Source organism: Melanotaenia boesemani, chromosome 19 (genome assembly GCF_017639745.1).
Source record: "Melanotaenia boesemani isolate fMelBoe1 chromosome 19, fMelBoe1.pri, whole genome shotgun sequence".
NCBI classification, from domain to species: Eukaryota; Metazoa; Chordata; class Actinopteri; order Atheriniformes; family Melanotaeniidae; genus Melanotaenia; species Melanotaenia boesemani.
In genome coordinates this window covers 5,033,820-5,045,441 of record NC_055700.1, presented here as the reverse complement: position 1 = coordinate 5,045,441, position 11,622 = coordinate 5,033,820, and the positions used below count along the sequence as shown (strand labels likewise).

The 11,622-nt window shown below is 38.6% G+C and overlaps 1 protein-coding gene across 2 annotated transcripts; it reads right to left on the bottom strand.

Moving 5' to 3' along the window:
• Positions 1-3,985: 3,985 nt before the first annotated feature.
• On the bottom strand, positions 3,986-8,143 carry LOC121629616. 2 transcript variants are annotated; one of them, XM_041969289.1, is made up of 5 exons: positions 7,627-8,143; positions 6,978-7,097; positions 6,037-6,236; positions 5,578-5,894; positions 3,987-5,016 (listed from the first exon to the last, which is right to left on the bottom strand). In XM_041969289.1, the coding sequence occupies exons 1-5, from the start codon at positions 7,822-7,824 to the stop codon at positions 4,661-4,663; spliced, it is 1,191 nt and encodes a 396-aa protein (XP_041825223.1). In that variant the 5' UTR covers positions 7,825-8,143; the 3' UTR covers positions 3,987-4,660. The 2 variants fall into 2 exon arrangements, with proteins under 2 accessions (XP_041825222.1, XP_041825223.1); XM_041969288.1 differs by having other exon boundaries at positions 3,986-5,016; positions 6,037-7,097.
• Between the last annotated feature and the right edge of the window lie 3,479 nt (positions 8,144-11,622).

Genomic DNA, 11,622 nt, shown 5'->3' with positions numbered 1-11,622 from the left:
GTCACCCTGCTGAGCTGCTCCCTCAGACCTCTCATTAAGCGTGTCATCAAAGGCCCTCTACCCAACCAATCATAACATTAATGTTAACATAACCACACACACACACAAACACACACATTTCTTCTGAGCACTGATCTAAACTTGTCGTTGAGTCCAAAACACAACCCACAGCAGAGCTCGACAGTCTAACAGCTGAGTGTCATACCTTACATTCCTAAAGTGGAACAAACCTTTAAATCTCCAAAGCTGTGACAAGAGTCTTCCTCATCTAAAAGATTAGGAGAAAAATGCCTTGATGCTTGTTATGGAAATTCTTCCTTCAAGAGCGTTTTTACTCTACTCAAGGTGTCGGCCCCACCCCTCTCAGCCAATCCCTGCTAGTGCTGAGCATGTGGACAGTGCATGAATGTAAAAATAGTTTGGAGTAGTCAAAACTAACTGGCTTCAATAAGACTGCAGCTGGAGTCAGAATAGCCCAACTAACCTTCACTAGGAGTCAGACTGATTTCTGCAGTCCTCATGAACGTATGTTATCGGTTTCTCACGTAAAAGAAAAAAAAAAGCCCTCTTAATTGCATTCTGGTTACATTTACAGGTCCAGACTCAGTTTCTCTCCATCACTTGTTTATCATGAATGGAGAAAAATGTGTCACACCTGTAAATAACTCGATGCTCCACTCAGTCTTCTGGAGGGATTTCCTGATTGGTTCTTGTCAACACAAATGTTTCTGCTTTTGAAAATCACAGTGATTCAGAGGGCATATTATCAGCATGAAGCAGGTTCTTCTGCATCTCAGGGAGGTTGGATTTCTTTACAAAAGCATTAAAGAGTCAGATCAGATGACAGTTCCAGCCTGTTGTCCTGCAGCAGTGTGTCCTTGAATAAAGCAGCACTGACAGACCGCTCACAGATCCAGTGACAGCAGAGCACAGATAGTCACCCCCCTCGTCCTCTATCCCCAGCCTCCCCTGCTCCATCACCCTTTCCATCTCTTGTCCTCAGGTCAATGGGTCTCCTGTGGCTACCTTGCTTTTAAGCCATCACACACCCCACTCCCTGAGGGGCTCATGACGGAGATCTATCTGTGTCACCCTCCTCAGGTGATCTTTGGGTAATGTACTGAAGGACGAGAGTTCGCCCATCAGCTCGGACCTACATACCTCAAGCCTGCACGCTCCTCAATTGCTTTTGGTGGGTAATTACAGGGAGGGCCGCACTCACCAAACCAATTAGAGAGTGTCTGTGCAGTTAAAGGACATCCCTGTGACAAACCTGGCCACAGGGTCGCATGTTTATTATGTCATCCTTCCGCTTGGGGGGCTGTTATTATAGATAAGTGTCATGGTGTGGGGATCATCAATGGAAATGGGATACTGTTTTGGCTCATAGCTTTACATGCCCTGATTATTCTGATGGCTGCCTGAGTGCTTGATTATGATTATGTGTCTCCTATTGGGCTTTAAGTCTTACCCATAACTTATCAGTTTAAAAGGAAATTAACAAATGTCCTGGAAGGAGGGGTGGTGGGTTACTTGCGACAAATGATAAATACAGGTTTTGATAAAATGTGAACTGAAGGACGTCTTTACATTTCTGATGAAGGATAAACACTGACATAAAATGAACCCAAATAAAATGTTGATTTAAAATTAACCTAAATAACTGAATAAATATGGAGGACAAACTTAGGATGAACAGGCCTCAACCCTGGACAGAGCAGCATGCACACACTGTCACTGCATTATTTTCTACGTACAGGAAGAATTATGACGTAAAAAATTCTTTATCCCTCTGGAGAAAACCATCCTGGGTCCTGGAGCAGAGTGTTAGTGTCCATCTTGAAACAAAAAACCAGAGTCACTAATGTCAGAAACGAACAGCTGTAAATGGAAACGTCCGTTCGTTTGTGCTGTATGGGACTGTTTTTAAAGCTGGATGTAAAATCATTGAGCTCCTTCGAGGACCATTAGTTGAGACTTTGAAAGCAACAGTCTGTCAACCTGTGTGTTAAACTTGTAGCAATGGCGCACGATAACTTCACGTTCCATTTGTTTTATTCTCAGGAGCTGCAAATCCTGCAGGTGTAAAGTGAAGCCATGCTTCATTTAACTCCATTCACTTAATGAGGCGTCGGCGTTGGAGAGCAGGGAATCTGCCGACAGCTTTTACAAGATGGCAAACACACTGACCCACTTCACCTCGTCATCAACCTGCAGGGATTGCTTTCAGTGTTTTTCAATTGTATATCATGAAAAATGTTCATCACATGTTTGATTTCTTCAGCTGAAAGCTCCAAACCGAAAGATCCAGATTACTGATAAAACCCAGAAAAGAGGAATTCAGTCGCTGATGGGTTTTACTGATGTTTTTCTTAAAAAAAAGAAAATTTCTGAAATGATTTGTAATCGAATTCAGTTCACAATAATAAAAAAAAGACAGAATCTCCTCAAGGCGAAAAAAAAACCCCCCTGAAATTATGAAGGTAATTTTTGTTAAAATAACCAAGAATATTTTCTAACTGCAATATTTGCTTCCGATAGGACTCCTCCTTCAGCTTGACGGCACCCCTTACTGCTGGTCGATATACTCCTCAGGATCCCTCCGGATGAGCTGGTGAACGTGGCCGGGGAGAGGGAAGTATGGGTTTCCCTGCTTAGGCAGCTGCCCAAGTGACCCGACTCCGGATAAGCGGCAGAAAATGGATGGATGGATGGATGGATGGATGGATGGATGGATGGATGGATGGATGGATGGATGGATTTTTTACGGCTTCACTTTGGTGAAAAGAGATTATTTGTGATTTTTAAAGAGTTTTATGGAATAAAGTAAGTTTCAGGAAACATGTTGGTTAGGCTTAGATTTGGTTATTATACTTTTTTTGCTGTGCCATAATAGTGATTTTCAAAATAAAATAAATTAACATTTAAAAAAGTTTCAGGCACTTCCTTAGAACTGTGAATATATGTGGATATATATGTGTAACTGTGTAATGAATCTGTTGTATACATGTATACATGAAAAAAGAAGGAAATGAAGCTCTTAAATGGTGATTTCAGGTTAATTTTGTGGAACAAAATAGGCACCTGCAGGATTAAGATTTGGGGCGGTGTGGCTCAGTGTGTAGAGTGGTCATCTTGTAACCTGTGGGTTACAAGAAGACTAGGGTTAGCACCTTGCATGGCAGCTTCCGCCATCAGTGTGTGAATGATGTATAATTTAAAGCACTTTGGGTATCATTCCAGGTACAATAAAGCGCTATATAAATACAGACTATTTACCATTAGTAACTTTCATCACTAAGTAACCAAATGTGAGTACCTGTACTCTAATTTGCTTCTAATCTATTGTTTGTTTGTTTTTCAGAGCCAAATATTGTATTCTTCATTACTCATTTGACAGCTTTAGTCACAAGTCCCTTTTCATACTGGAGCTTATGAAATATTGTGTAATTTAAGGACCCAGTCTTTGGTATAACAGAGTACTGCAGTGGTTAACTGACCCGTGTACAGCTGGTCTGCTGATGTTTCTCAGGAGGAGTTTTAATAGTTGTCATACTGTAGCTGTGAGTGTGTGTTTGTGCATTAGTATGTGAGTGCAGTAGTTCAGAGTGTAGTGGCAGCCTGACCTTAGACTGATCTGCATACAGCAGGGACAATACTGCAGCTCCCTCCATCAGCATGCACTGACACCTGCACTGTTTAATGCACTCCTGCAGTTTATTAATGCCCACCATGTGATAAACATTTCTGCAGAGGAAGCTCACAGGTCACACGCACACACACACTAAGTAGCTCTCAGGAACCTACGACCAGAGGTGGTAAAAGTACTCACATTCAGTACTTAAGTAGAAGTACAGATACTTGGTTAAGAAACTACTCTGGTAAAAGTAGAAGTACTGATTCTGCCTCTTCACTTAAGTAAAAGTACAAAAGTACATCCTCTGAAATCTACTTTTGAAGTAAAAGTAAAAAGTAAAAAATGAATTTTACTGTGAGGGATTACTGCTGCAACTTATTTTATTGATAACCAGCAAAGTACTGATACAATACAGTCTCACACAAACCAGGAGGTATGAGAATAACAGATCTAGAGTTGACTTTTAATTCTTTAAAAAAAAATAAAAATAAATACTGTGAATAAGCTATGAATTTTGAAATGAAACAATAGCTCTCACATTATTCCCGATAGATTCTAGTTCTGGATATATGTAATTATCAACTCAAACATACCCAAATGAACAACTTTGTGTATGTATTTAAAGTAGAAACATTAGAACAGAAAAAAGAGCAGAAAAGTGGATTTTGGAGAATATAGGACCTTAAATTAGTGAATTTGTGTGTGTGGTCCGTGTGTGTTTGATCCTTCCTTTATCTTCTGGATAGATAGAGGATATATGGACCAATCAGAGTTCTCCTGTCCCTCTGAAATATGCGATTAACAGTTCCTGTTCCTTCCCTCGCTCTAAAACAAAAACACGTATAATACAGCCAACAGGTGACCTCAAACTCTCATTTTATGTTGTACTGTATATTATTATATTATACTGTACTAATAACTAAATTAATCTTTGCCAAAACACAAGGAAAAAGATATCAGGTAGTGCAGCTTTAACAATATGCAAATCAACTTGAACATGAAACATAAAACATAAAACCTCAGCTACCAGAATTTCTTGTTTAGCCTTAGAAGCAGCTGGTTCTCAAAGTTCTTGGAGTTCAGGCAAGCCCTTTTGGGGGTAAAGATGAGGCCAGCGGTGCTAAAAAGCCTCTCACAGGCAGCTGAGGCTGGAAGTGGTGTGTTTAGCTTAAGGGATAAGTTACAAACAGCTGGGAAAGATTTCAGGATGTCCATGGTATCATCTGGGCAGGCCAGGTAGGACTCGAGCTGCTTAGTGTTCTCTTGAGCGTTTCCCTGCTTGATGGGAGAAAAGAAGTCTTCTTCTGAGGAGGAGTTGGAGGTGTCACTTGGATGTTGGATCGGTTGCTCCTTAAGATGCCTTTTGATGAACTCTAGGCCTATGAAAGAGAGAAACAACAAAAGGTGCCCAATAAACATGTTTGTTCCATATTAAAAAAAATATTAAAAAGGATCATAGTACACTGTTTGAGAGTACTTATTCATACACAAGTAATACAATTTCTTATAAATGTTTGCCATTTTTGCATTAAAGCTACACTACCTGATTTTGTGACTGTAAAAGTGATGTGTGTAAAAAATGTTAACACTCCCCTTTCCTAATCCCTCTCCTTTGCGCCCCCCGATCACAGTCTCAAACAAACCAGGAAATATGTACACAAGCCAGGAGCAATGAGAACATGGCAAAGATCAGGGATTGGCTTTTATTTATTTATTTAAGCTATGAATTTTGAAATAAAACAGTAGCTCTTGTGTGTGTGATTGTTTTCCCTCGCTCTAAAACATAACCCTTATAACACAGCCCACAGGTGACCTCAAAGTCTCATTTTTTCCCAAATGACTACTGTTATGCTGTACTGATAACTAAATGATTATCTTTGCCAAAATACAAGGAAAAATACATCAGGTAGTTTAGCTTTAAGGAAATATTTTATACATACCAGTTCTAAGAATGTTGTCATTACTTGTCCAGCAAGTCTTGAATTTGGGGACAAGAATGGCCGCAGCAATGAGCTCTGAATCTTCAAGCATCTCTCTGAATCGTCTTTCAAGTCCAGTCTGAAGAGCATCTATTAGAGGCACACAGAATTTGGAGGAAAGTCGAAGATTCTCTAGCTTAGTCTTGAGAAGTGTTATTGTGGGTACGAGCCATCCCATTTGAACACTGGTCTCTCCCTGAAGAACATCAATCGCTTTTGCGAATGGGCTCATTGTCTTTACATATTCGGTGAGAAAAGCAATCTCAGCAGGAGTGAACCTGTCAAAAAAGAAGTATAAAACAAAACATAAGTCACTACAGAAAGATAAATGTGTATTTTTAATTACATATTTCAGAATTATTAAAAATAATAAAGCAATCATAAAATATAAATTAAAATATAAATATAATATCTACTAACATGGGAATTTTAAGTGCGCTGCACACAGCTGTGATTGCTCCTTCGCCTTGCTCTCTGATGATCCTCACGATTCTCTGGACTGCCAGGAAGAGAGAGTTCCATCTTGTTTCAACCGGTCTCACAAGTTGTAGTTTGCATTTTTCTTCGATTATCTCCGCTGCTGCCGTGGACCTTCCACTTTTATTCCACAAACTTGAGCACTTCGCAAAAGCAGAACGAGAAAGTCGTTTGTAGGTTGTGTTGGCATTTGCAGTGGAAATATCAACTGTTGAAACTAAGTTCAAAAGATGGCAGGCACATCGTTGGTGTTTTGGCAGTTGATATTCTAAACCATCATCTTGATCCAACAATGTTCCAGCCTCCACAAACTGAAATTCATCATGGTTTTCTTCATCTTCCTCTCCTTCACTGTTTCCTTGTTCTGTTCCTGTCTGTTCCTGTCTAAGATCGTTGTTATTTTCATCTACCTCACCATAGAGCCTAAAAGCTTTTATGAAGTTTGAGCCATTGTCCGTAGTTGTGCGCACTATTTTGTCACGTATGTTGTACTCTGTATGGATGTCAGTTAGTGCTTGAGCGAGTGCCGAGAATGTATGTGATCCCCTAATTTGCTTGCATGCTAACGCAGCAGAGGATCTGACCATGGTTTCCGACTCAATCCAATGTGCTGTTACTCCGATAAAACTTCGCCTATGAGCCGTCCAGCAATCGGTAGTAGTAGCGATGAATTCAATGTCACTCATAGCAGCCTTTAAATTGTTTTTCATTTCATCTGTTGCTTTATCTATGTGATTTTTTATGGTCCCTCGAGACATCACAGTTAGATCTGGCTGCAGATGATTTAGAAGAGCTCGAAAGCCTGGCTGCTCCACAATGCTAAAGGGGTGGAGACCCTGAATAACAAAGTTTATAATGTACTGATCAACACTTTTTTGCGATACCCTTCTCATTTCCCATAGTTTCAGTTGCTTGGATGACCCTTCCTCTGAGGAGACAGACTTCCTCTTTAGAGTTGTTGAAGTCAGGCTTTTGTATCGCTCCACATGATTTGAATGCTTTCTCTGAAAGAGGAAAAAGACAAACACACACAAAAATTTTAAAAAGAGGTTCAGATGTACAAAAAATATATTTGTTATTTATAAATATACCCCTAAAAAATATTTAAATGACAGGCCTAAATTCAAGGCACAATTTTTGCAAAGGGGCATTTTTTAAAATATATTTTTGGTTTTAATATTCAACTGCTTGTATGATTTTAACTGAACAAAAAGTACTATGAATTTACATAAGACGACACTTGCAGCATGTACAAGTTCATACACATGACATGTCAGATACAAAACAGATACATGATAAAATGTATTATTTTAGAGTTTATAACGTTTAGCTAAACCATTCGGCATGCCAAGCTAAAATCTTTTTTTCCCTTTTGCACGCCATTAGCTTTCGGTGTTTTTGTCAAGCATGTGCTAGCTGGTTAGCTTCATGCTTTTAGGTGGGCCCCAGCTTGATTTATTAAGTTAACTCACTGGTGGAAACGACACTGCATTGTAAAATAAGCTAAAATAGAAAGTACAAAAAAACACTTACCTCTATGTGTTTTTTCAGATTCGACGGTGAGTTTTTGAAAGCCAGAATCTCATGGCTTTTAGGTTTACAAAGGACGCAACGCATACGCCATGAGTCATTCTTGGAGCCGACCACCTCGAAAAGTTCTTGTAAATAAGGCCAAGGGTGGCGAATGTCCTGGCTGTCAGGCTCGCTTTCTCGCTCGCTTTCCTCCTCCATGTTAAAACCTCCAGTTTAGACAAGGCTCGCTCGTTGGTTGCTCGTAGCTCGCTAGGCGATGTGATGTTGATATTTCTCCTTCTTCGCGGGTTGACTTTCCCTCTCCTTTATTACGTCCTTTACGTCATGCCGTCATCCGCGGTAGTGGGAAAAAAGTAACGAGCCCGTTTTGAAAATGTAAGGAGTAGAAAGTACAGATAATTGTGTTTAAAAGTAAGGAGTAAAAGTAAAAAGTCGCCAGAAAAATTAATACTCAAGTAAAGTACAGATACTTGAAAAATCTACTTAAGTACAGTAACGAAGTACAAATACTTCGTTACTTCCCACCTCTGCCTACGACCTGCGGGGCGGAAGCTGTAAAACGTTAGCAGAGCAGCAGGGACCACCTGCTATTTGCTGGTCATTTTTATTTCTTGGTGATTAAAACAGGCTGAACACAGAGGCCATGCTGTGTTTTGGGTAATATTTGCACCTGGATAGGACAAGGAAGAAGAGTGTGCAGCTATGCTGGGCGTGATTCTGTTTTGAATCTACCAGTGTTGTTAGACAGTGCTCAGTTTAAGGCAAATGTCCAAAAACCAAATGTAATAACAACAACAATGAGGAAATGTACTTTAAAATATTCTCAAATTCTCTCATGCTGCTTGATAGGCAAGGTTGACATGCAGCGTCTTCCTTTAAGGACTGTTGATGTATTTATAATACAAGCAGTGGCGTTGGACTTGGGGCCCACTGCAGGTTGGGGACCCTTGAAAATCCTGGAATTAATTTTTTGTGTTTCATTTAAAAATTTCTAATTAATTAATGATAATCAAAGTGAGTTTGCCTGAATGAAGGTGCAGAGAAAATTAATTTTGTAATAACAGTAATGATGGATGTTCTTTGACCCCCTATAAAATTGTGCAAAACGGTTTAGTCCACACCCATAAAGTCTGTTCACCCCGAGTTACCGAGCGCAGCAGGACAGCCAGAGGAGAAAGTCTTGTATTTCCCAAAGAAAGTCGGAACACCAGAAAAGGGAGAAAAAAAAACATAAGGTAAGAAAATGAGGTGAGGGGCAGCAGTTATTTTAAAATTTCTTAGAGAGGTAAGCAGCACCTGAACTAACACACAGTTTGAGCTGATTTCAGCAGCAGTTCTCTGTAGGCAGCTCCTTATTTTGGGACAACTCAGACTGATTACTATCAGAAATTCATCAAAGTTTTTATCACAAATCATTTGACTTTTACAGACCTCGTGATGAAAAACAATTACACTTTATATTTTAATATTTTATATCTATAATTTATATTACTTTATATTTATTTTATTATATTTTTTATCCATTTTCTAGAGATTAATCATGACATATTTAGTATCAATGGATTCCTTGTACTTTCAGGATTGTAGAGATGCTGAATCATGGCCTCATGTTATCTGAAAAACTGAATACACCAAACCCAGAAAATAATGTCAACAAATGATCTACATCATTTTTTAATTAATAAAATAATGTATAAAAACATCTAACCTGGAAAATGGGGAAAAGGGCTGTCTTATAATTATCACCACATTATGCCATTCAGTGCATTAAGAGATTCAGTGCAGCAGCACACTCAGTAAAAATTGGATAAAGTTACGGTTTGTTCCATTAGCTTCCTCTTAATGAGAATTTTTGATGGTTTGGGAAGTGAAGATACTGACTGTTGCACTTTTACAGAAGAATCTGTGTGCATTCTTGCTAAATCCAAGATTTCTGGTTGTTGTCTGATTCTCCTCTTCATGATGCTCTAAACATTTGTGATGATTTTTGCAGGTAGGTCAGTCAAACACACACTGTGTGTATGAAGACACACTTTTCAAAGTCATGCAGAGTGAGGTCTGACACAAGTTAGTCTTTAGTTCATTGGTTGCTACTTCATTAATTGTAGGTAAAACCATGTCTGTGGCAGTAAGGGAATGACCAGTTCCTCTGATAAAGTGTGAGGCATTTAAACCAGGAAAGTGCAAACTACTTTAGGGGAGTTGAGCTTTTGATGAGATGGATGCTGCTTTAGTAAAACAACTCTGCTGTTTATGACAGCTGAGTCATTTATTTCCAAAGTAATCAACTGGTTTTTCTCAGGATGAGATCTCCCAAAGTGACGCTGTAACTTTTTTGGATTCATACTGTCAGATACTAATATTTTGAGACATGCAACACACTGTGGTCTCTCTTCATTACCATTACTTGGTCAAGCCTAGGGCGAGATATAACTCATAATTTTCTTATCCCTTTTTTTGTAGTTGAAATGTCTGTTGTTAATTCATCATCATTTGCCCACTGGTACTTGCACAAACGTGTCCATGTTTTACTAGCAGTGAAAAAGCTTTAGCCTAGCTGTCTGTAGGAATCTGGCACAAAGAATAAATGAACCAAGAACAATGCTCAGCTATAGAGACTAAAGCTTTGGTGGATGTTCCTTTTATACCCAATCCTGACACCCTCACCTTTCACCAATTAATCTGTTTTTTGTTTTCTGTTTTTATTTAATTTCGTTTAAAAGTTTGTTTTTAATGCATTTTAAATTGCTGCCTGCATCCCACTGTAATGCTTTTCATGGTTTATGTAAAGCACTTTGAACTGATTTGTACATAAATGTGCTCTAAAAATAAACTCTCCTTGCTGATTAGACAATCTTAAAGAATGTTGTTAGCGTATGGTTGATAAACATTTCTGCCTTTTTTCTTTGTTAATAACATTTTTTAGTGTGGCTGCATTAAATTTTAGACAAGTTTACTTATAATGAAGTTTGTCAGCAAAAACACTGAAAAGAATGTTTAGATTTTTAACTTTGCTGGAAATTGGGGTTTTTAATGTTTTCACATGTTTAATTTTTCATTAGTCATATTTTTGTCCCAAATTTATTCATTATTTTACAGACAAATCAGATGTGTTGCATGTGTCATGTTGTTCATTTTTGTGTCTCCAAAACGCTGCTGTACTTTATCAAAATAAATCAAATAAAATAAAATAACACAGGTGGGTCAAAGTGAACATCTACGATGAGTTCAGTGCAGCAGCAGGGATGATGAAGCTCGCCGGGTTTGGCTTAATTCTCAGAAAACAATCAGCATGAAGCTGTGTTCTTGTGCGGAAACGTGTGTGTTTCCTTTTACAGATGTGAATAACTGCAAAGGTGAGTTACATGTATGGAAATTGCTTCAGTGTCTTCTATCTCTCCTGCCGCCTGCTTTTATTACTTATAACATTACACTGCTGAAGATGAAATATGCTGCTCCTGTGACAGGCTGAGATTACAGAGTGACGTGTTTCTGAGGACAAAACATAAATGGAAGAAGCCTGCTGTTCCACTAAACGATGTTTCTTTATTCATTCAAGTGTTTTGTGATGTTTAAAGATGTAGTTGGAAATAACAGTATATGACTTTGTTTTAAAAATCTTCTATGCTGATGTCGAAGCTTAAACTTTTTAAAGCAATTTTTTGTGTTAAAAATGTCTGAAAACATCCCCTACTGTTTCAATTCAGGGTTTTTTATTCACACTCAGATGACATAGAGACAACTTTTGGGACAGGCCTACAGCAAGACAACTAAAAAAAAAAAAAAAAAACCGACCCTTCTTCAAAAAGGGCAGGGCGGTCTTCGGACTACAATACAGCAAATATATGTGTTTGCAATTCTCTGTTTTTATTGTCTGTACTGTACAGCGCTTTGGTCAGCTGAGGTTGTTTTAAATGTGCTATAGAAATAAATTTGACTTCACTTGACTTGAGAGAGTTTTTCCAACACTGTGGAGGTTGAGGTAGTTTTAGATTA